The 26,293-nt window shown below is 39.7% G+C and overlaps 1 protein-coding gene across 1 annotated transcript in view; it reads left to right on the top strand.

Moving 5' to 3' along the window:
* The window catches only part of COL28A1 (collagen type XXVIII alpha 1 chain), a 176,495-nt gene that overhangs the window by 86,696 nt on the left and 63,506 nt on the right, over positions 1-26,293 (top strand). The window contains exons 22-27 of the mRNA XM_058724995.1: positions 2,469-2,537; positions 3,177-3,245; positions 6,830-6,898; positions 7,072-7,140; positions 21,398-21,466; positions 26,014-26,082. Coding sequence (XP_058580978.1) covers positions 2,469-2,537; positions 3,177-3,245; positions 6,830-6,898; positions 7,072-7,140; positions 21,398-21,466; positions 26,014-26,082 — 414 coding nt within the window. The remainder of the gene's footprint in view (positions 1-2,468; positions 2,538-3,176; positions 3,246-6,829; positions 6,899-7,071; positions 7,141-21,397; positions 21,467-26,013; positions 26,083-26,293) is intronic.

Raw genomic sequence — 26,293 nt, forward strand, 5'->3', positions numbered from 1 at the left:
GGTCTGTGAGTTCGAGTCCCGCATCAAGCTCTGTGCTGACAGTTCAGAGCCTGGAGCCTGCTTCAGATTCTGTGTCTCTCTCTCTGCCCCTTCCCTGCTCATGCTCTGCCTCTCTCAATCTCAAAAATGAATAAATGTTAAAAAAAAATTTTAAATTGTATTTCTTGGTGCCATGCCTGGATAGCGTGACTTAATAGGTGGGTGGGTCCTAGCCATCTGTGTTTTGTAAATAAGTGCCCTATGCTCCAGGTAATTCAAGAAGCACCTGATGAGAAATGCCGCCATGTAGGGAAAATGTTGTATTAGTATTAATAATAATGGTTATTCCTTATATCTTACTCTTATTCAAAATATTTTTTCTGTATTTTGAAATGGAGGTTTTTGATGAAGAATTGCTATTTTTTAAAGCATAATCACAATTTAATACAGTCTTTAAGAGAATTCTATACTATGTGTATAATTTCTTATTTTAAAAGAATAGATTAAATTTAGAAGCATAATCTTGTTTATTCTGGTTTAAGTGAGAATTTTAATGAGTTGATGTTTTATCCTTGGCCATAGGATTGAACAGGGTGGTTGTCTGTTGCCAAAATCCTCACTGTGTCACGCGCCATTGCCTTATAGGTTCGGAATTAAAGACTGGTGTGTGCATGTGTTGGCACGATCTGGGCCCTGATTGGCTGGTGTGCTCAGCCTGTGGGTCATACAGGGTAATCAGCACAGTGGGAGGGTCTCAGCTCTGAAGGTGAATGTGGTCTAGGGCACTAAGAGTCTTAGTGGTGAATCTGATTGATGGAGTCCCTCTTGGAGGAAACACGGGGGCCAAGTGGGCAGCTCATGCACTTGGAAACAGCTCAATCTCTAAGGCAAGGGGAGGCAAATTTCTTGGAAAAGTATAAGTAGTAAATAATTTAGGCCTTGTGGCCAAGAGGCAAAATTGAGGATATTACATAATCACTTATATAACAATCATTTGAAAATGTGAAAACTGGGATGCCTGATAGAACATGTGATTCCTGATCTCGAGGTCATGAGCTCAACTCTCATGTTGGGTGTGGAGCCAATTTACAGAAACAAAACAAAATATGAAAACCATTTTTAGCCAATGGCTGTATAAAACATGGCAGCAGGCAGGATTTGGCCTGAAGGTCGCAGTTTGCCACACCTATCCTACATCAGTAGTTCCCAAACTGATTGATTATAAATCCCTACTAGCAAAAATGAATTCGACCACACCTCAATATAGGTTTATTTTTTAATTGTAAGTTTTATTCATAAACTATCATATTGTTATGATATTTACATAAATAATTGAAAATCTAAAAGATGAGATAAAAATATATCATGAAGCTTTAATATTTTCTTCTAGTATCCCAAATGGGTCATTTTGAACATGTCATGTTCTTTTAATGACAATTACTTTGCATAGTGTTCTAAAATTTTTTTAAGGTTTATTTATTTATTTTGGGGAGGGGGAGGGCTTGCACACATCAGGGAGAGACAGAGAAAGAGGGAGAGAGAGAATCCTAAGCAGGCTCCGTGCTGTCAGCACAAAGCCTATCACAGGACTTGATCTCATGAACCACAAGATCATGACCTGAGTCAGAATCAAGAGTTGGATGCTTAACCGACTGAGCCACCCAGGCCCCCGATGGTGTTTTTAAGTGAGGTATTTGTACCTATATCAGAACCAGCAGAAGTGCCTCATAAAATTCATATTCCTGGGCCCAGCCCCTAGAGCTACCGAATTAAAGTTTCTGGGGCTGAGACCTGACTATATTTTACCAAATTCCTCTTATGATTTCTCTACACTAAAATCTGAGAATCCTGGTCTAGAACCAGGTGGGACAGAGATATTGCTTGGGTCTTTATTGAGAGTCAATATTGAGACGCCAAAAAATTAAATAAATAAGTAAATAAAAGACATGTTTGAAATTTTCTATTAAAAATTCCATTGTTTTTACCATAAACTCCCTACTTCTGAAAAGGGATGTGAGATAGCATACAATAGAAGACTGATACACCATGGGCCATAAAATAAAATAACAAAGGAAAAAGTTATAAACTAAAAGGAACATTATTTGCCTGACAAGTGTACCCAAGAACTTACGCTGGAGAAAGTTCTTGTAATTGAACACATAGTTCCCTCTGAGCTTCCTGGCACACAATACAAAATGGAAGCACCGTGAATTGCATAATTTTTATTGGCAAATAAAAGAATACACAAGAGATAAAAATTTCCTAATACTCAGAAGTTAATTGAATGCATTTATTAAAGGCACTGAAATCTTAATCATTAAAAACTTTAGTAGTGGTTTACAAAGATGCTCAAATATTTTCACATTGGTCTGGGAAATAGGTCATAATATTTTTAAATGCTGGGAATACATTTCTATTTTTCCTAATATAATTCCTATATATGATTTCTTTGCTTGCAATGTAGTAAGTATTTTGCTCTTTTTTTTTAGGGTGAACCAGGAATTATGGGCCCTTTTGGGATGCCCGGAGCATCAATTCCTGGACCACCTGGGCCAAAGGTATGCATTCTTGAGAATACTTATTTTTTATATATACATATTTTAAACTTGGATCTTTGGCAGGTGGGGTGGGGAAAAAAATTCATGATACCAATGGACTAGAATTTTAGTTTTGGAAGAACCCCAAGATATTATCTAGTTCAACCCTGACAGTTCACAATTAAGCAAACTAAGGTCTAGCAGGAAATTTAAGATTAGAAAACAGATTTCTAGCTTCTGCTCTTGAACTTGTCACTTCATCATGAACTACCTCCACCAAATCCTGGAACCCTAATGCAAGTAAAAATGTACTGTGTTTATTCAGAAGAATCAGGTAGGATTAATAATCAGAAAGTCTGGCAGGAAAGAAATCTACTCAGATTTAAGAGGTTCCCATTCTTACAGTCCAAGTATTTGAGTCTAGGTAGCCACCTATTTTAGTGGCCTTCCTCTAAACAGCTGTCATAGTCTTTACCAACAGGTTTTATTTGCTTAGGATTTGCAATCCCCCTCAAATACATTAGAAGAAGACACTACCTCAAGATCAGAGACTAATAGATCAAAGCCTTTATAACCTGGTTCATCTCTTTTGTGCTTCGTGCTGTTATGGCTTCTCCTGCTACTTAAAGCCTGACACTGAACGTTATTTGAAATACGCAGGGAGACAGGGGAGGACCCGGAATGCCTGGATTTAAAGGAGAACCGGGAATTGCTATTCGAGGACCAAAGGTAGGCTTTATTCATGTTCTTTCTTCCCTCTACGAGACAGAAGGGAAAGGGGATTTAATGCACAGTAAGTTTATAGTTGAGACTGTTCTACTCACTGTCTACATTGAAGAACTCAGTGCATTATTTTCGTTTTTAAAAATCAAGCCATCAGATAATTTATTTTTCATAAATGTGGAGGAATGATAACCCCTTATGGTGAAATTTTGGATGACTCAATAGTTGTTTGAAAATAACTCCTTTTGTAATGTCTGTGGTACAAGAGATTATCTGACCTCTAGCTTCTTTCATTTACATAGGAATGGCATAGGTGTCTCTTCTGCAAACCACCACTGTGAAAAACAAAGCAGAGAAATTTAACTCAATAAATCTTCCAAACTTGAACTTTTTGGACAGCGTTTTGCAGAAGAGATACTGAAAGTTCATGTTTGGAAGCTTTATTGAATTAAATTTCTCTGCTTCATTCTCCATCTTTCAGTTATTTTAAATGAAAATGCAAATAATTATAGGAGAAGACGGCTTTCAGTAATCATATCTATTTTCCATGGCAACAAGGCACCATTTCCCTGTTCACACAAAACCCAGCATCGCAGCAAAATTTAACATTCCAAATGTCACAAGCACATCCCATTCCCGTTTATGAGAACAGGCTTCAGGGCTCCATAATCAGCACTTCATTAAATCAGTAGCATGTTGTTATGTGGTTTTGAAACTGGTTTTAGTTCCATCAGATTGCCTCTTGTGGATACAAGGATTCAAGTACTAACATCAGGGATTTTCAAACTTCAAAAAAGAAAACTAAGAACCATTTTTGAAATATAATGCAAAACCTATTATATACTGCAATTAAGTTGGAGTGGTCCTTTTAAAGGTCAAGGGAAGATCCTGAACTCCATTGTTCTTAATCACTTTAACAGTTGTCCTTGCTAGAGAGACAATCTTCTGGTTTATTGAGGACACAGAAGGTTCCCAGGATGTGGGATTTTCAAGCTAAAACAGAGAAAAGTCCAGGGCAAACCAGAACAAGATGGTCATCCTACTCCCCAGACACTGAGGTACATGGGAACCCAAGCTCTGTACGACACAAGGAGAAAATTCCAAATTTTCTAATGCTAATACTGCAGATAGGGCTTTGACCAAGAACATTGGGTAGCAGTTTTCATATTGTTTGATAACTTCCTGAATCTGCATATTCCTAGTTCCATGATTTAAAATTACGTCTCTCTACTTATACTGTCCTTTACAGTAGAAATAAAATCCAATTAAATGTGCAGCCTGGATTTATTAGCCCCTCCTGTTTTTTTTTACTGATCGCCATTGGCATTGCTAATGATGTAGTTAAAGCAATTTGCTTCTTTACTCCATGATTTTTCTAATCCCTTGGTCTCTAATGATACTCTTTCTGCCATTCTTCCCTAATGCGCTATTTTTTAAACCTTTGAGAGGTTAAACGTCTGATAGAAGTTTTGGCACATAATTCAGTTTTGTATATGACTTCAGGGAGCTCCAGATCCTCCCCTAAAGCCCATTGCAAAACACCAGATTGATATTTCTGCCCTAATTTCTATTGAACGAGAGACGCTTCAAAGGGAATTGCTCTGCAGGACATTTTCTTGAATCCAGCGCATAAAGGCCAAGTGACAAAAATTCTCTCTAGAAATATATTGTGAGGAGTCCAGAATAAAAATCTGAGACAGAACAGTGCCCCTATCCCTGCTCCCTGATGTTTCCTATTAATATTAGAAGTAACAAGCTAGCTGAAAATTTTGCAGGAAGCAGGACAAGGATCTCTAGGTAAAAAATGTTTAGTTGTAAACTATAAATGTTTTAACATTTTTTTCTCCCCATGTGGGTGCCAGAGGATAAACAGTAACAGCTGTTGATAATCTGTTATAGTCTTGAAACTTAGAAATAAAACCTGAAAGTGAATCTTGATTCCAGTTTTCTTTTCCTTTCAACTTAACCAGGGAGCAGTTACTATTTTCTTCTGTCGTTGGCCTGTTCCTTGTGTAGGCATGGAAAGAAACGGATATATTGTTTTGGAACATGTCTTTATGTAATGTTTGGCGCTTTAACATTAAATTTGGTTGGATTAACACAATAAATTGCTTCTAGTGACTAGTTAGTTCCTTAGAGCTGGGGATATGCCAAAATTCACCTCTCCAGAAGAACTTGTTTTTGCTCTCTGTCACATAACTTGAAGAGATCATCCCGGGGTTTTGTTCATGATAAATAGTAGATTAAGTTCTTACAAGTGGCCACACGTTTCCTAGAGATCACTCTTAAGAAGGTTAATCCCATAAAACCAGTCTCAATTTAATAGGAAAAAACAGCTATTGTATTCATGATTTTCAAAATAAACTTAACTTTTTTATACTTAAAGAGTATGTAATTTTCTTCCCCCCAATCATTCATTCATAGAAGTAGAATTAGGAACAGCTTTTGAGAGTTGGATTGTGGGCAGCATTTGGCTTGGGATAACGGTAGTTTGATCTCAGAATTTGAGATCCTTGCATATAAGGAAAGCACTGAGAGTCCTGCTACTTTTTCCAATCTTGGGAAACAAAGGTCTGCCAATTACTAGTTTCTTTCTAATGTAAAACCCATAGGAATATGGACAGTTTTTAATCAAAATAGTTGATATGCGTTGAAAGGGTCATTGTAAGAGGTATCACAGCAACAGAATGGAATGTGATACAAAAAAAATTACACATTTTATATACAGTGTAATAGGTTTATATTTACTGAAACTTCTAAGAGTTTTCCTCATTTTTTTCTTCCTCTCTCTCCATTTTACTTGAGCCAGAAATTTCTTTGATTTCCATTCGAAGGAGAGTTACACTTTCCCGAAAATCCTGTCATTCAAAAGGCAGTAATCACACTTTCCTCTATAGAGGAGGCCAGTTGTAGCTACCAAAAGTTTTTGATGCCAAAGGTTATCATGTAAAGCAATATTTAGAACTTCTTCCTCGGTCTTGAGATATGAATCACAACACAAACTCTGTGTCCTGTATGTTTACAACTTGTTTTTTAAAAAAATTAATCCGTATTTAATTTTCATTTTGGCTTATTTATTCCTTGTGTAATTTGGGCACCACTGAAGAGGACAATGGATATAGTATAACAATAGGTAGCACATAGTTATCTTTATATTCAAAATTTTACACTTGAAATATAGCTATGTATTCTTTCCTTCTCTTCTCACACTGTGCTTATTAAAATTTCTCATTTTTATACTTCTCCACAATTTATGATGCAGAAAAGTATAAATTTAAAAATTAACCTATCAACAATTGGCCATTTTTAATTCCTATGAAATGTGTTTCCTATAGAGGACTTTGTAATGGTTCACATATATTCCCTATATTCACTCCACGCTTCCCACCAAATCCAAATGTGTAAGACTTATGAAGAGAGACTTATAACAAGTTGCCGTCTGTGGTAGAATTCCCTTCTAAAATTTTTCAGATCATTCCTTTGCATTATCAAATGCATGTTTGCCATATAGAGTTGGTATTGTGCTTAAGTTTTGCCAGGTGTTTCATAGTTTAGTCTAACGTTATGACCTGGTGTTGGAATTTACCCAGGGTGTGCAAGGACCTCGGGGACCAGTGGGTGCTCCAGGACTCAAAGGTGATGGCTATCCTGGTGTGGCTGTAAGTGTGGACATCGCTGTTATTTCCTTCATTTCCTCTCTCTTCCCTCCTTCCTTCCTTCCATCCTCCCCCCACTTCCTTCTTTCCTTCCTCCCTACCTTCCTTCCTTTCTTCTTTGATGAACACTGCACATGACAAGTACACTCACTCTCTCCTTTATTATGTCATCTCAGGGACCTCGGGGACTACCAGGACCCCCTGGACCAATGGGTTTACGTGGAGTGGGGGACACTGGAGCAAAGGTAAGATTTTAAAGTAAGTAACATAGAAGCTTCTAAAAAAATGTATTTATAGGTAAGTGACTTTGGTAAAGGTGATTTTTTTTTTTCCAAACATGCTAGAAGACCAGTGGTGTCTAAAGAATGTATAGTTATTTATCTTCACCTATGGACTTTCTGGGGAACTCACACTAATTTGAACATGTAGATTAACTTTGTGGATTATCTCCTGCTTCTCTGGTATCAACTCCCATGTTCATTTGCTGCTTTGTTTTCTGTATGAAAGTCAGAGTTTGGTCCAGAGCCCTCTTCCCTACTTTAGACATCTCTTCCCTGGGTGTACTCATTCAGTCCCATGGTTTTCACCACTACCCATGTGCTGATGCCTTCTCTCTTCAAAACATATTTTTGATTCCAGCTGTTTTTCTCCTTCTGCTTCACCAGGGCAGACCACCATCATCTCTTACCTGGGCTGTTAATCTCTTCAATGGCCTTGCCTCTTCCATCTTGGCCCTTCTGTTACCTAGCAGGCAGAGTGGTATTTTAAAACCATGAACCAGGGGTGCCTAGGTGGTGCAGTTGGTTAAATATCTGACTTGGGCTCAGGACATGATCTCTCATTTCCTGAGTTCGAGCCCTGCATTGGGTTCACTGCTGTCAGCACAGAGCCCGCTTCAGATCCTCTGTCTCCCTCTCTCTCTGCCCCTCCCCAACTCACACCCTCTCTAAAATAAATAAAAACATTTTTTAAAAAGTCATTAAAACCACGAAACAGATCATATTCCTTTCCTTCTCAAAAAACACTCTGATGGCTTGTCTCTGCACTTAAAACAAGCTCTTCCTGCTTTCTGTGGCCTGTGAGGCCCTTCATGACCTGATGGTAGCTTCTGCCTCCTTCTTTGTTGCCTTCCGCCAGCCACACTCGTCTGCCCTATTTCAGCTCATTCCTGCTTCTAGGTCCTGGCTCTGTCAAGATGGCTCATTTTCTCTCTCTCTTTCTCTTTTTTAAATTTCTTGATTTATTTATCTATCTATTGAGAGAGAGAAAGAAAGAAAGAGAGAGAGCAGGGAAAAGGCAGAGAGAGAAGGAGAAGGAGAATCTTAGGCAGTCTCCACACCCAGTGCACAGCCTGACACAGGGCTCGATCTCACAACCATGAGATTATGACCTGAGCTGAAATCAAGTGTCAGAAGCTTAACCGACTGAGCCACCCAGGCACCCCAAGATGGCTTATTCTTAAGGCCTCCACTCAAGTCTCACTTCACCTGGTCTTGACCACCTAAACAAAGAACAATCCTGTCTCCCCTTCCCCATCACTATCACATCCCCTTGAATATTTCCTCCATAGCATTTATCACCGTTTGAAGCCATCTTGTTCATTTACTGTTCTGTGTATCCCACAGAAGTGTAAGTTTCCCTGAAGGCAGGTTGTTTGTCTCATTCCCTGCCAAATTACTGGCACAGAAAGTAGGTGTGCCACACACAAGGAGCATTATAACATGTAATGGACTGCAGGGGTGCCTGGGTGGCTCAGTCGGTCAAGCTCAAGCGTCTGACTTCAGCTCAGGTCATGATCTCACGGTTCATGAGTTCGAGCCCTGCATCGGGCTCTGTGCTGACAACTCAAAGCCTAGAGCCTGCTTCAGATTCTGTGTGTCTCTCTCTCTTCCCCTCCCCACTCATATTCTGTCTCTCTTTCTCAAAAATAAACATTAAAAAACAAAACAAAAAACATGTAATGAACTGAAAATGAATGAAGGATATTACTCTAAAGAAAAAAATATTTCCTTGGAAGCATATCTACTTAGCTTTTCAAATGCTTCCAGGTCATTAGTGAGAGAAGTTGTAATTGCTCCATGTCAGCTTCTCATTTTGAGTTTTTGGTCTCTGCCGTCGAACTTGGGAGTGACAACACCTACTGATGCTTCTGTGCAGTGAGGCAGATGCCCTTTTGCCTTCTCCAAAGATGATTGGAGACCCATGGCACTAAATATTGTCTCTAAAGGACAGCTTGGCTCCCCCCTTTCTCTGTTAGGGTAACCATGAGAGTCCAGGAAGAGACTGCATCTGAAGGTACTATGTAAACGTGCAGCTGAGCACAGCTGAGATACTTTGATCAAGGTTCTGGCTTGGTCTGACTCAGAACTGAATCCAATCCTCTAACACCCCTTGACAGTGTCAATAACCATACTAAATTTGGGGATTGAAGTATTCTTTGTTTCCTTAATGCATGGTAATCTGTCAAATGTTAAAATTTAAAAATAGAATGACATTTCAATACATAAATCTTGTTATTTTCTGCTCTGAGTGAAGCACTGGTAAGAGCTTTTGTTATTACATAAATATTCCTTCAGTTAGGAAAGTAGAAACTTATTTAAAATATGGCATGAAATAAAATATATTAAATATCTACTGGAATGCATTTGTATTCTAGTGGAAACATGATCATTTACATTTCCACTGAGCACATTATTATATTTTATGTAAGTATACATCATATTATATTAAATTATACTATTATGCTGCTGCTTTATATTTAGCAATGATAATAAAGACAGGCACTTATACACATAGAACATTTTAAAATCTGTTTCTTGTGAATATTCTACTGTGTCAGTTTATTTAACATACAGGCTAAAAGATTTACTAAATGATTTTGGGGCACCTGGTTGACTCAGTCAGTTAAATGTCTGACTTTGACTCAGGTCATGAGCTCACAGTTTGAGAGTTTGAGCCCCACATTGGGCTCTGTGCTGACAGCTCAGAACCTGGAGCCTGTTTCAGATTCTATGTCTCTCTGTCTCTCAAAAATAATAAAATAAACATTAAAGTAAATTTTAAAAAAGATTTACAAAATGATTTCATATACTACTGTTTTTCTCTAAAAGTCCCTTGTATTTGCTATCATAACATTTTAGGGGGAAATAAAGAAAAAGGGTATTTCTTCAAGATTTTATCCTATTTTGCTTCTTTTTAAAAAAGTTTTTATTTATTTACTTTTAGAGAGAGAGAGAGAGAGAGCAGCAAGGGCAGAAAGAGAGGGAGAGAGAGAATCCCAAGCAGGCTCTGCACTGTCAGCCCAGAGCCCAATGTGGGGCTTGAACTCACAAACCATGAGATTACAACCTGAGCAGAAACCACGAGTCAGACACTCAACTGACTGAGCCACCCAGGCACCCCATGCCTATTTTACTTTTTGAAACAACCAACATGTTACCCGAGATGTGTCTTAAGTGACACTCATTATCTCTGTTAGCTCGCACAGGAGGCTGAGTGGAGGCAGAAGCTGAGAGCTCATTCCCAGCTGAGACGAGGAAAGAATATTTTCAGGACCTGCCTCTGTTTCCCTGTCCCCCACCACCCTCTAGGCTGCCTTTTTTCCTCTCTTTGGCCTCTTCCTGGGGATACTAGGAAGATGTGTTATCCTGGAAATTTCTGTCCCTAGAAGGAGATGTTAGGAGTATGAGCTGGTCTTGGAAGAAAGAACATGGATCATAAACTTGAAAATAAAGGAAATTCTAAAAGCAAACACCAACTTTCAAATAATTTTCAATATCACCTCTCGTCTTTGTAGAGGCCATAAAGTCTCTATACAGCCTCTTCCTCTGAAGAAAAGTTTTGGAAACACACACACACACACACACACACACACATAAAGAAAAATGTTTGGAAAAGTTTAATTTCACCTAATTTTGTCCTTCTGATTTGGTAAAGTGGGGATGAGAGCCTTAAAATACCTAAAGGTGTCAATAGCAGCAAAAGCACTGGTCTCAAATGTGTACAAAATTCCTTGCCTTTCTTTCTGACTTAAAATAACAGAGAAATTGTAATTATGTGGGAGTGTGTGTACGTGTATGTAATTGTATAGACATATATATCTGATATGTTTTTCATTTAAACTCTGTGTAGTCACCTTAAAATATTGGCCTTAGCGCATTAACTTACAAAACAAATGTGTTTTGAAATGAGGAAACCATTAAGGTTGACAATTTATGGTAGGTTTTTGTGATATTTAGTTAAGGGCACATGTGTTTAGCATATGACACAGACATTAGAATCAAAGCTCCTATGTTTCAAAACATATCAAAAGCAGTCCCTGACATCTTGCACCCTTGTGGTGCTCTCTGGCTTTTTTCCAAGTGGAAGAATTCCATATGACATCAGTGGGTATAGTGCTTCTATATACAATGACCTTGAATTGCATCCAAATTTTGACAAGTGCTTCTGAAAGATTTCTACAATTCTTGTAGAAACTACACTTCCAAGCGGATGGTAGATACAGTTTTAAAACCTACTTTTGAAACATGCCAGGAAGAACTGACAATTTGGTTTCTTGGTAAGCGGGACATGCTCATCTAACACCCAGTTCCCTGGAAACTGACTTGTTTGTTGATGGGGAAGGCCAGCTCCACGGTCTTATTTAATGCTGCCTGGACCCCTATAGATGAGAAGGACCCTTTGTGATTTGGGGACAATCATTATGCGAATCTCTTCTCCCTTTGAGAAGCCCAGATAACTCTTTGATCCTGTATTTTCACCTGCAAAGGCTATGAGGTGCATGTCACCCAGAGGCTTATCCACTGATGTCTCTGAGGGTAAGAGTTTATTCTTGGCCTCTTAGAAGAGAAATACAAGGAGTGGCTCTCCTGAGCTCTGTAAGGGCAAGTGCATTCTGCCATGCACCTGTCTTGGCCCTTTCAGCCCCCTTCAGTGTGCTAGCTCATCAGAGAGGAAGTCAAGCCTTCCCTAAGGCTCTGGAGCAGGTGAGCTTGGGCCAGTCCTTGCACAGAGGAAATCTAACCTGCCTTTTAGGGTGTTCAAGGGACCTCTTAATCATCAAGTGGTTGGAATAAAATCTGTGGGCAGAGAACACATGTTGGGTTGCTGTTGCTATTATTACTGTATACCATATAAATATATATTATATACTACTTAAGTATTTCCAGAATATCACAGCATTTTAAGCTATTCCCTTATTTTATAGGTGAGGAAATCAAGAACAGAAAAGGTTGAACAACTTGCCCCTTTACAACACAAACAGTTTTGATACTATGTTGTGTTCATGTGTAAGGGAGAGACTATGGATATGGATGAATGAACGAAATCAGAGCAGAGAGAATGACTCACCCTGACCTACAGATGCTTAATCTTCAAAGCTGTCTATCTTCCAGTTATCTCGGCACCATTTAGTGTATAGTTGGATTGTTTGTCTTTCCATCCTAGCTTTTCCATCACCAAAACTTAAATCACATAAATATTAAAGGGACGCATAAACTCAAACCCAAAAGAGTTAAACATTTTTCCAAAGATTTAAATGTTTGAATATTGTAAATACATGCTTTATTTGACAAAAGTGGCCCAGAGTCATAAATTAAAACGCAAGTCTCTGTGAAATTCCACCGAGTATCATTATTCTAAAAATATTCCCAGCATTTGAATTGTCCCTCTGTTCTCTGCAATGGCTCACATATGTGCACACCACCAACAAGCAGTGGCAGAACAGAGGAGCGATTCACACAGAGATGCATTAGGAATTTGCAGATTCTCTTGGTGGGTATGGACTGGACAAGAAACTCCAGCTTGAACAGTCTCTGATAAGGAGGGCTGGCCTTGGATGCAGGCTTAATGACAGTGAACTTAAGGGTCTGTAACTCCAAGTTGGAGCTAAAGAAACCCACTTCCCATAATATGACTGCAAAATTGTGACAGGCAGGGCAATCGGCTCAAAAACAGGACTAATTAAAGCCAGAGCCATAGCAAGTTGAAATGCCAAGCAATCCGACCTTTAGATTTCAAAAGAGGTCACATTCAAGACCAGGAAAACTTGGCGAGGTGACCTTTCCAGGTTATCCCCCAATTCAGTTCCATGCATGTTCTTCAAAATCAGAACTGCATTCCGGCCTGTCTTGTGACCTGCAGAGTTGCTTTCGTCTCTCCTTGCTGTTTTCCTGGCTCTGCATGGCTCTCCCCAGCAGCACATACATCCTTTCCTTCCACCTCGGAGACACACACTAAATCCTCTTAACATAAGCCAACCAACTCACCATCAACACATTTCTATTTTCAATCATGCAGACTAGAGGAGTGCGCCCCCAGTGGGAAGTTATATTGAATATCAGTGCAAGAGAGCCTTCTCTTCTTCTGTCTGTCATTAGGGACAATATCAGTATTTTTATTTTCAAGGTTTCTAATTCAGCTAAATGAGAAAGACTCTCTCTCCAATGAGATTCTTGGCATAGGGGAATCATTTGTTCATCTCTGATGAGTTGATTTTGAGAAAAGAAAGATCCTCCCTGGATCCTAAAGCAAATTTTTAAATTATCACGGACTTTGAGAAACTGCTCCTTTGGGGTGAATATTAAAGTTCTAGGAGAGAAATTACCTGGAATAATTGAAATTAGCTTAAATATTTTGAAATTTAAAGCTAGGAAAGTATGATAAAGGAAATGTTATCATGATTTGTGTTCTTGTTTCCCAGCACCTTTTTTTTTTTTAATTTTTAATGTTTATTTATATTTGAGAGAGAGAAAGAACCAGAAGGGGAGGGGCAGAGATAGAGATGGAGACAGAATCTGAAGCAGGCTCCAGGCTCTGAGCTGTCAGCATAGAGCCCAATGCAGGACTCAAACTCACAAGCCGTGAGATCATGACCTGAGCTGAAGGTGGACGCCCAACTGACTGAGCTACCCAGGTGCCCCTCCAGCACCTTCTTAATTATTTTCACATCTCCCTGATAATTGTGCTAGTAATCGTTGCTGTCTCCCTTCTCACATTAAAGGGTGTCAGTGAGAAGTGACTGAGTATTATGACAATGGCCAGTCAATAACCAATACTCATTATCAGTATCAGGCTGTGTATTCATAAACTTAGAATAAGACCTCTAAAATTTCCATTGACATCCTGGCAACCACAAGGGAGGTATTGCAGTCACTAAACCAGTACCTATGCTCATTAGATAATCCGTTCCAGAGTGGTGATTGTGTTTGTGGTAGTTGGTGCCTTAGTAGGTATATCTTAATTTTATTTAAAAACCAGAAAGGAAAAAACATTAAGCAGTTGCTAATCATCGCTTTGACTTATGCCTTAATTTTTTAAAGTTTATTTATTTTTTGAGAGAGAGAGAAAGAGAGAGAGTGAGCAGGGGAGGGGCAGAGAGAGAGAATGCCAAGCAGGCTCCACGCTGTCAGTGCAGAGCCTAACTCAAGGCTCGATCTCATGAACCAAACCATGAGATCATGACCTGAGCCAAAATTGAATCAGACGCTCAACCAACTGAGCCACCCAGGTGCTCCAGACTTGTGCCTTATTTTAAAACTCAATCATTTCCTGGTTTCATCATTTAGGAGAATCTTGAGTACTGTTCCTTGGAAAATTTTTAAGAAGTGAATTCTTTTCATAGGGAATTCAGTTTGCTTTTCATTGTGCCCAAGTAGAAAAGCATGAAATCCTTTTTAGAACAACTGTAACCTGCTTCCACCATCCTCTCGAAGAGTGACAGGGACCTAAGTGGCACAGCCAGGAGAGAGGCAGTGAGTGATTAAAGCCTTGTCTAAATGTGGGTGAGGGAGGGGGGGCAGTCTAACTGGGCTCCTTTGTCTCTAAGAGCACTGTCTTCTCAAATATTTTATTTAAATCTTATAAAATATAGAAGGTATAATAGATTGTTTCCTTTTCACTGCTCCACTTGAAACCTCTGTTATCTACTCGCTGTGAGACCTCAGCAAGTCATTTAATTTCCTCAACTATGGTTTAAGAAATTAGTGGAATAATGTCTATAAAACGTTTTAATAAACTGTAACACACTAAAGTAGTAGTCACAGCATGTGTTACTCTGCCAAATCAAGTATATTGCAGTAGGGATACATGGAGGAAATAAGAATTGTGTAGGCAGAAGATCTGGAATGAGACTAAGTACAAAATTGGGGTTAAGCCACAAAACCGAGCAACGGCAACGGCGGGGAAATGAAGAGGGAGGCCTTAGGCAGCTGGGTACCTGTACAGGTTGCGTGGGCCTGTCAGGGATCTTGAAATGAGGATGCGTTCTTCCTTCTCCTTGAGAGAGTGTGATTAACTGAGTATAGGAAACGCCTTTCACAGCTACAGAGCCATGTCTTTGCATTTAATGGTGGTTGGAAGAAAGTCTATGGAGACATTAGCTAGCGTTTTGCATCTAGCTCCAGCCACCGCCAAGATGAGAGATGGGCTCTGGAGTTAGGCCTGGGTTTGAATTGCTGCTGGCCATGTGGTTTTGGGGAAATCGTGTATTCTTATCTGAAAGTCTCAGCTTCCTTAATCTATAAAATGAAGTAAGTTGATGTTGATAGGATCGGATAATGAAGAGTACTTGCCACCTAATAAATTTAATAAATGCCAATTGTTATTAATTTTATTATTAATTATGATAATTTTAATGTTAACCAGACCAAAGAGAAATGAGAAAAAGAATGAATGCGATAATGTGTTTGGTTCCTTTTTCTTTCTTTTAAAAAGTGAAAGTTGTGATATTAATCAATGAATGATTTTCAACCATTCTACAAGATTATGGTCCAGGTAAAACCTTCACTGAATCATTGTTAAATTACATATACAAATACTGCAGGTAGTTAATTCTAAACTTGGCCATTTCCTGTGAAAATGGCAAGAGTATCTTGAGTCTAGAATTCTCTTTGTGGGCCAAGGGGAAGCTCTGGGCAATCTAAACAGTTTTGATTTGTTCTGTTTTGTTTTTTCTTTTGTTTTGTTTTGTTGAGGAAGGGTAGGGATAGGGCTTAGGCTATGTGGTCTTATGAAATTGATGGATATAGTTAAAAATGGCAACTCTAGAATTTGCCTGTTTATTATCTCCTAATGCAAGGGCTCCCTCTGCAGGTTCTAATAACTCTCAGATCCTGCATGTCCAGCTGTGCGAGTCCCTGTTGTAATTCCTTTTATTTGTGATTGTCACACCATCCACTGACAATAAAACTGCATGTCTGAAAATGTCATGTCTGAAAGTGGTACTTCTTAGGTACCACTTTTGCTGCATTGTGGCAGATGGGGTGCTATCAAATGGTGAAGTCTGTCTTGACCATGGTCTTCTTGTATGCATTCACCCACTGTTGTGGCCTCATATGGACACATGGCCCAAGGAGCAAAAGACATAATACATTTTCAAGACCCCACCATAGTAGAGAGACTCTGTCTCTGTGGATTCACATAATTCATTAAGTGCCTGATATTCCCACCTCTTGAAAAGTATGCTACAGAAACACCAAGGAACAACCCTACCTAATACCATGTTACAGACCAACTCTAACATCTGCAGAATATGTTAAGACTTGGTTTGAAGACTGTCTATATATCAGATGCATATCTCAGATTATATTTACCTAGGTCAAAAGATTACAAAAGATTATTTTGATAGGTAAAACATAGCTATATGTCAATAGTTATATGAGTAAAGATGGACAGCTTTTTTGAGGGAAACACTGAAGCACCACAGGTGACATGGGAATCACACCTTCAGAGTTCACTGGCCAAGGTTCAAGGGTAGAAAGAGCAGCAAGGTGCCCACAAGGTCGGCACTCAGCCTGCAGGCACTCCTACATGATGAGAGTTAGGGAGAGCCAAGTAAGAGAGAGAATGAGGAGCAATAATAAACGTGGACAAAGCTGGCCTAAAGTACACTCACAACAAATTTCAACTGTTTTTCCCCTTGCTTTCACATCTGGGCTCTGTGTGCGTGTGTGTGTGTATGTGTGTGTGTGTGTGTGTGTGTGTGTGTGTGTGTGTGACAGAGAGAGAGAGAGAAAGAGAGAGAGAGGGAGAAAGAGAGAGAGAGACTAATAGTAAATGAGAAGGAAGTTTTAACTAAAACCATCTCACACACGCACACACGCACGCACACATACACACACACACACACACACACACACAAAATACCACGAATTAAATTGTAGAGTATTGAATTCTTTCTTAAAAGAAATATTTACTCAGTTAAAAAAAATCTCCTACCTTGCCTCCATATACTTAATTTTTAAAAGTCATATAACATTTGGGACATGCCAAGAAAGCATCAAAGACATGTACGTTCTAATGATACTGAATCCACTTGTGTGCTTTTACCCTTTGCCATATTTTTGTCTTTAAAATCTTGTATTCTTCTTCTCATTAAAGGTGAACATCACAGTAACCTTTCCTCCCCTTCACTGGTGAGATTGTTATCAGATATTGTTCATGGATTTTAAAAATATTATTAAAAACATTTTATTCTGAAAATTATCAAGCACATATAGAAGTAGAAAAGCTAGTAAAATGAACTCCCATTTGCCTGTTGCACTTCCACAACTATCAGTATGTGGCCAATCTTCTATTATCTTCTTCCCACTCTCCTGCTGCATTACTTTGAAGCCTATCCCACACATCTCTCATATAAAGGTTTAGTATGTGTATCTCAAATTAAAAGCTGTTTTTAAAAACATAACTGTAGGGGCGCCTGGGTAGCTCAGTCGGTTGAGCATCTGACTTTGACTCAGGTCATGATCTCGTGGTTTGTGAGTTCAGGCTCTGTGCTGACAGCTTGGAGCCTGGAGCCTGCTTCAGATTCTGTGTCTCCATCTCGCTCTCTGCCCCTCCCATACTCATGTTCTGTCTCTCTCTCTCTCTCCCTCTCTCTCTCTCTCAAAAATAAACATTAAAAAAATTTAAAAACATAACTGTAGTACCATTAACAAACCTTAAACAATAATTTCTTAGTATCACCAAATATCCAGTGTTCAAATTTACCAGCTTGAGGGGCACCTGCATGGCTCAGTTGGTTAGGCGGCTGACTTCGGCTCAGGTCATGATCTCATGGTCCGTGAGTTCGGGCCCCGCGTCGGGCTCTGTGCTGACAGCTCAGAGCCTGGAGCTTGTTTCAGATTCTGTGCCTCCCTCTCTCTGACCCTCCCCTGTTCATGCTCTGTCTCTGTCTGTCTCAAAAATAAATAAACGTTAAAAAAAATTTTTAAAAAACAAAAAACAAATTTACCAGCTTGTCTTACAAATTTGTTGCAGTTGGTTTGTTTGAATTGGGATCCAAATGATGTCCACACATTGCATTTGATTGAGATGCTTCTTAAGTCTCTTTTAATCAAAGGTTAGTCATCCTTTGTTTTTTCCTTGGGCTTTCTGTGTAGATGAGTTCTGTGTCCTTGGGGGTCTCATCCTCGTTATTTTTTTTTAATGTTTATTTTTGAGAGAGAGAGAGAGAGCACATGCATGAGAGCGAGCTGGGGAGGAGCAGAGAGAGAGGGAGTTACAGAATCTGAAGCAGGCTCCAGGCTTCGAGCTGTCCGCACAGAGCTGGATGCAGGGCTTGAACTCACTGACCGCGAGATCACGACCTGAGCAGAAGTCAGATGCTTAACAGACTGAACCACCCCACGCTATTCTTATGGTGTTACATGTTTCTACATCCTCTGGTTGTACAGAAACATCCTCTGGTTTCTGCATCCTCAGATTTAGAGACTTCCTCATATACAGGTTCTGTTTTTCTTAGCAGAATTCTTTCCAGGTGGGGCTGTGTACTCCCCATCGCATAGCAGGTTGCAGCCATATGCTTTCCAACCTCACTGGGGAAGGGGAGAGGTGAATAGAAACACAAGAGAGGGAGCCATTGTATCTGGGGTGGAGTTGACAGTAACCAGGCAAAGAAGACAATTATTTTTGATAAAACGTTGAATGATTTTGGGTAAAATCTATTGAAGTATGTTCTGTTTTGCTGGAGGGTATCAAAATGCAGCGAGTGTGAGTCAGGTATAGCTGGAGACCCTCCCCCAGCGAACTTACATATACTGCCTCTAAAGGCACATCAGAGATACTTAGGAAAGGAGAGACAGCAGAAATGTATGTGATATAGGACATGTTCATGTTCTCTACTTGGAGCTTTTGATGACAGGAGAGATCATTTAAGCTGGGAGAATCTGGGGGTCATTAAGACCCAAAAGTTGGGAGGCGGAAGGAGAGAGATGTTAGAGAATTAGTACCTGTGACCACAAAGCAGCTAAGAACTAAGTGGAAGGGACGCTAACAGGAGACCCACATCATAAAAGTGGTCTGCAAGCACAAGGAAAATAGGTAATTATGAAAATAGAGATTGAAAGAATTAAGTCAGTAATAAAATAAAGCTTAAATGCTTTCTAATTCTTTTAAGGCCTTGTTTTCTCTAGAAGTACTTTAGGATTTATACATAGAGAGTAAAGTTAAATAAGGATGGGCTATTTTGCTAGATAAACAATGTCATCATTTCTTATAATCCATGATCTTTGCACTGTTGAAATCTATAAGGTATTTAGCTCCTAACAGAACATGGATGAAAGCAGACCTGGGACAAGAGCTTGGGAGATTTACCTTCAAAGCCTGGCTTTGGTTTCTGTCCTTTTTTCTTTATAATTTTCACTGAGGCATATCTTATATATCACAGAACTCACCCATTCCAAGTGTATTTTTCAATGATTTTTAAAGTACATTTAGCGAGTTGTATGGCCTCACCATAAATCAGTTTTAGAACACTTTCTTCCTCTCAATAAAATCCCTTATGCCCATTTACAGTTAATCCTGTCCTAGTTCCTATTCCTGGTCCCAGGCAATTATGGATTTGCTTTCTATCTCTATAGATTCGCCTTCTCTGGACATTTCATACAAATGGAATCAAGCAATGTGTGGTCTCATATATCTGGCTTCTTTTATTGAGATTAATGCTTTTGAGGCTCATCCCTATTGTAGCATACAGCCGTAGTCCATTCCTTTTTACTGTGGAATATACCACGCTTTGTCTATCCATTTATCAGTTGATGGGCATTTAGAGGGTTTCTAGTTTGTAGCTATTATGAACGATTCTGCTAAAAGCATTCATATGTAAGTCTTTGTGTGGACGTATGTTTTCATTTCCCTTAGGTGCAGGAGTAAAATTACTAGATCGTATGGTAAATTGATGTTGAACTTTTTAAGAAACTACCAAACTTTTCCTAAGTGGCTGTACCAACAACTGAGGGTTCCTCCTTCTCCTTGTCCTCCTAGTCCTACTTCTCAATAGCTGTGCAGCTTTGGGCTAACTTTAGTTTCCTCTTTAATAAAAGCTGCAATGAGGAGCACCTGGGTGGCTCGGTCGGTTAAGCATCCGTCTTCAGCTCAGGTCATGATCTCACAGTTTGTGGGTTTGAGTCCCGCATTGGGCTCTGTGCTGACGGCTCAGAGCCTGGAGCCTGCTTCGGATTCTGTGTCTCCTTCTGTCTCTGTCCCTTCCCTATTCACACTCTGTCTCTCTCTCAAAAATAAATAAACATTAAAAAAATTTTTAAAGATAAAAGCTGCAATAAGGAGTTAATATTTCCCAAGTGCCTACTCAGCTAGACGTTGTGATAGACACACTCACATTCTTTGTCTCACTTCTCTGTCTCCCCATGAAATGTAAGTATGACTTTCTGTGTATCTGATGAATTTACTGAGGTTCAGAGAAGTTAGGTAAGTTAGTCATTCCTGTGATACAGAGTTGTTGCGAGTACTAAATTATATCACTTAGCATATGTGAACGTGCACAGCACAGTGCTGGGTACATAGAAGGTGGTTGATGAAGAGATTTTCATTTCTCTGCTTCTTCCTATCATTCACATCTCACATGGGTCTAGGCACAGGGCCGGACCTACCCCAATCAAGCCCTACCTTTTCTCTGGGCTAGTTGCCTGTTCTAAAACACTTCCGGGACTCTGAAAACACTTTATAGGAATTTTCCTGGAGCCTCAACTGCTCTTGGGGCAGAAGTATCACAAAGTTCATCCGTAACCCCAAGTAGCATAATCTTTGTTATATGAAAGAACAGGAGGGAATAGTTCGGGTTGGAGCTCTACTTTTCAATGGTTTCTTTTTATTCTCATCTCGTCTTTCTTTCTCCACTCACAATGGTGGCACTTCCAATTCCAGAGAAGGGAGCTCTGAAAAAAAGTACCTAGTAATGTTGTCACAAGTTAACTGACTTGATTGCTTTGAAGTGTGCCCATATCAGTTGGCTGGAAGATTGCATAAATGGCAATAAGAAGTGAAAACAAAGGGCGATAACATTCCCTTTGTCAAGTATAGGGAAGTGAGCTGGTAGAAAAGGCCCCAATTAATATCTCAAATTCAAGGGTTTGGGTTTTAAAATATATTTTCTTATATGAAAGTTCATATGGAATATTGTTAATATGAAATATGACATTTTATATAAAATATACCACATAAAGCTTCACTTTAATCAGTGACTTGTCATTCATTGTGTCTTTTCAGGGAGAGCCTGGTGTCAGAGGCCCCCCAGGTCCCTCTGGGCCTCGGGGCATAGGAACCCAGGGGCCAAAGGTGAGTCTTAAATTCTGTGCTCTGTGTGAAGGTCAGGTACCAAGTGAACATTAACTTCATAGCAAATGTTTATTTTAGTGTTGACTTATTTTTTCTTGATTGCTGATGAAAAGTCTCACTTTCTCATATTATGTGAGCTTTCAGTAAAATAGATCATAAGTCCATAAAGCCATTTATTTCCCCCAAAGAAATTAGGAAATGGTTGCGAAATGCTCAAAATATTTCCAGGTTTCTTAAAGGCTGTGCTCTCCTTAAGAAGCACATCTTCACTTTGGTCGGAGGCGCCTCTGCTGGCCTTTTAACAGAACACCTGCTAATGTATCTATTGTGACATATGTGCATAGTCCACTCTGTCAGGGCCTCAGTGCAAGGGTCCAGATTTATTGCCCCCATAGAACATGAAAGAAACTGCCTCTGGATCCCTTTGCTCTGTTTTCTATTCCTCTTTCTTTTTCCATGTCCATTTTGGTGATTATTCATCTTTCATTCTCTTAATCAAGTGTTTTTCAATGAGGGAGTTCTTGCCTTCCTGGTCTGCCCCCAGGAGACATTTGGCAATGTCTGGAATCATTTTTGGGTGTCACAACCAGGGAAGGGGTGCTACTGGCAGGTAGTAGCTGGGGGCCCAGGATGCTGCTAAACATCATACTGTACACAAGATAGCACCCATCACAAAGAATTATGCAGTTCAAAATGGCAAGAGTTCAGAGGCTCAGAAGCCCTGTTTTAATCATTGATTCACATGCCCAACAAAAAATTCTTTGATTTGTTCAAAAACTAAAATAAAGAAGTATCAGGCATGTTCATAGGGAAAACAGGCGTTGGGGAGCCTCTCATTACACATGCAAATTTCAAACATGTATATTCATGACCAAGATGCACAGAAATGAATGAGAGCCCCATTATCAGAGAGCAAAGGGAAAAGGCTCTATGAGTCAAAGATTTTTCTGAGGATCCCAGAATTACCACGATTCTTAGTTTATCCTTATTTGTCCATCAACTTCATTCTGGCAGTAGGCGATTTCTTAACTTTATGGATCACTTGATATGGATGACGACATACCCAAGATGTTAGTAGCTGTTATCACTGGGTGGTGGAAAGAGGGGTCCATTTTTCCTTCTTCATTGTCATCTTTATTTCTGTTTTTAGTTTTAGTTTTTGTTTGTTATTTTCTTCACGTGAGCAGGTGTTCCTCTTACGATCAGAAAATAAATAAATAAACAAAGCTTTTGCCTGTAGTGGGAAGAAAAAAAAGACTGACTTGTACCGTAACTCATGTTCATCCAGCCTTGCTCAAAGTTTATTCCATCAAATGTTAATTTGGGAACTTCCGGAATAAGCAAAGTTAAACTAATCTATTGTGGGACTTTTTAGAGGCTTTAATATATTCATATAGGCATACCTTGGAGACACTTAGGGTTCATTTCCAGACCACCATAATAAAGCAAGTACCACACTAAAGAGAGTCAAATGAATTTTTTGGCTTCCCAGTGCATATAAAACCATTATCTTCTAGTCTGTTAAGGGTGCAATAGCAGTATGTCTAAAAAAGCCCAATGAATATACCTTAATTAAAAATGCTTTATGGCTAAAGATGCTAACCATCCTCTGAGCTTTCAGTGAGTTGTAATCATTTTGCTGGTAGAGGGTCTTACTTCCATGTTAAAGGTCGCTGGCTGACGAAGATGGGGGTTGCTGCAGGTTGTGGTGGTTGTGACAATTTCTTAAAATAAGACAATGATGAAGTTTGCCGCATTGATTGACTTTTCCTTTCACAAACGGTTTCTTTGTAACACGCGTTAGATAGCATTTTACCCAGAATAGATCTTCTTCCAAAATTGGAGTTGTCTTCTCAAATGCTGCCACTGCTTTATCAACTAAGTTTATGCAATATTCTAAATTCTTTGTTTTCATTTCAGTAATTCTTCACATTTCCTACAACAAAATGTATTTCCTTTTTTTTTTTTTTTAATGTTTATCTGTTTTGAAAGAGAGACAGTGCACAAGCAGGGGAGGTGCAGCAAGGGAGGGAGAGAGAGAATCCCCAAAAGCTCCGCATTGTCAGCTCAGAGCCTGGCTCAGGCCTCACACTCAAGAATCCCGAGACCATGACCTGAGCTGAAGTTAGTCGCTTAACTGACTGAGCTACTCAGGTGCTCCACAAAATGTATTTCTTCTTCTTTTTTTTTAATGTTTATTTATTTTTGAGAGAGAGAGAGAAAGAGAGAACACGCATGAGTGGGGGAGGGGCAGAGAGAGATGGAGACACAGAATCTGAAGCAGGCTCCAGGCTCAGAGCCTGATGTGGGCATGAACCCATCCACTGGAAGATCATGACCTGAGCCGAAGTCGGGCTCTTAACTCACTGAGCCACCCAGGCACCCCTGTATTTCTTAAATAAGACTTAAAAGTCAAAATTATTCCCTGATCCATGAGCTGCAGAATGGATGTTGTGTTAGCAGGCATGAACACAACACGACTTTCACTGTCTGTCTCCATCAGTTGCTCTTGGGTGACCACAAGCACTGTCAATATTTTGAAAGGGATCTTTTTTCTTTCTTTCTTTCTTTTTTTTTTTTTTTTTCCTCAGCAGTAAACCTCAACAGTAGGTTTGAAATATTCAGTAAACCATGTTGCAAACAGATGTCATTCGGGCATTATTGTTCTCCTTATAGAGCATAAGCCAAGTGGATTTAGCATAATTCTTAAGAGCCCTAGGATTTTAAAAATGGTAAATGATAACTGGCTTCAACTTCAGGTCACCAGCTGCATCAGCCCCTAATATTCTTGTGTCTCAGGGAATAGGGATGCCTGAGGAGAGGGAGAGAGACAGGAGAATGTCCCCATTGCTGGAGCAGTCAGAACACATACAATGTTTATAGATTAAGTTCGCTGTCTTATATGGTTGTGGTTCGTGTCCCACCCCACCCCCCGCACGAATTACGATAGTAACACCAAAACACCAAAGATCACTGATCAGGGGCACCTCAATGGCTCAGTCGGTTAAGCCTCTGATTCTTGATTTCAGCTCAGGTCATGAGTCCATGGTCCTGAGATCTAGCCCTGTGTTGGGCTCTGCACTGTGTGTGGAGCCTGCTTAAGATTTTCTCTCCCTCTCTCTCTCTGCTCCTTGCTTATGCACATGCTCTCTCTCCCTCTCTCTTTGCATCTCATTTATGCACATGCGTGCTCTCTCTCTCTCAGAAAACAAATAGAATTTCTTAATAAGTGGGAGACAGCACAGATCCTGCTCGGGATTCTCTCTCTGCCCCTCCCTAGCTTGTTCTTCCCCCGCCCCCCAAGATAAAAAAAAAAAAATCAACTTAAAAAAAAGATCACTGATCAGAGATCACCATAACAAATATAATAATAATGAAAAAGTTTGAAATATTGTGAGAATTACCAAAACGTGACAGAGACAGGAAGTTAGCAAATGCTATTGCAATAATGGCACGGATAGACTTGCCTGACACAGGGTTGCCACAAACCTTCAATCTGTAAAAGATGCAGTGCCTGGGAAGCACAAGAGCGAAGCACGATAAAACAAGGTATGCCTGTATGCACTAGGGATCTCCAAGGAGAGGCACACACCGTGGGATAGAACATTTTCCAATCTCATTTGACCACAGAAGACTTTCCCCAAGAAGCGTGGGGTTAACTTGTGCTGCAGAATGCACACACTGGGCAATGCTACACTTTCTGCTTCATTTGCAGATTTTCTTAAAAGTTCGATACTGTATCACTCAGCAATCAAAAAGAATGAAATCTTGCCATTTGCTGCTACGCGGATGGAACTGGAGGGTGTTATGCTAAGTGAAATCAGTCAGTCAGAGAAAGACAAATATCATATGACTTCACTCATATGAGGGCTTTAAGAGACAAAACAGATGAACATAAAGGAAGGGAAACAAAAATAATATAAAAACAGGGAGGGGGACAAAACAGAAGAGACTCATAAATATGGAGAACAAACTGAGGGTTATGGGAGGGGTTGTGGGAGGGGGGATGGGCTAAATGGGTAAGGGGCATTAAGGAATCTACTCCTGAAATCATTGTTTCACTATATGCTAACTAATTTGGGTGTAAATAAAATTAAAAAAAAAAAGTTTGATACTGATCCACTGAACCTTTCACTGCAAGCCTGGTGAATAGCACTCCATGTTGAAATGGAACAACACATTGGAGGCTACACAGAATTATGTGTGAGCAGCCTTCACACCCCTGGTGTTCTAGGGGTTGGTGGTAGGTTCAACCAGAGGAGCCCAAGCAGACAAGGTGACTGGGACAATACTCTTCTTCGGTCAAGCAGCCCTGCCTTGCCTCTTACATTTGGATTATGTGTAAGATTTCCACAAAGGATTCTGTGGCTTAAAATTTTTGGAAAAACACTGCTTTATAAAAAATATGATCTGGCTTGTGGGGTGCACAGATGCAGGTCCTGATAGGACTGAAGGAAGGAAGGAAGAAGGAAGACAAGAGCAGAGATACATTGTTTCTTCCTAAATCTCCTCATGCTTCTCTTTGGTTTCTCTTTATCTTCCAACAGGGAAATATTGGGCAGAAAGGCCTGCCTGGCCCTCCTGGCCCCCCTGGCTACGGATTACAAGGAATTAAAGTAAGTGGATGTGATTGCACGAGAGTCATCTCTCAATTCACCAGAACGATGAGAAAAGAGGTTATGGATAATATAAAAACATGACTATAATGAAATGAATTTAATATAAGCTTAGCGGGTAAAATTACCTCCAGTACGTTAGAGACACAATCCAGAAGTGTATAAATGGTGTAAGTACATTAGTTTTCATGAACACTAGACATTACATAAA

The sequence above is a fragment of the Neofelis nebulosa genome, chromosome 4 (assembly GCF_028018385.1).
Source record: "Neofelis nebulosa isolate mNeoNeb1 chromosome 4, mNeoNeb1.pri, whole genome shotgun sequence".
Taxonomy (NCBI): domain Eukaryota; kingdom Metazoa; phylum Chordata; class Mammalia; order Carnivora; family Felidae; genus Neofelis; species Neofelis nebulosa.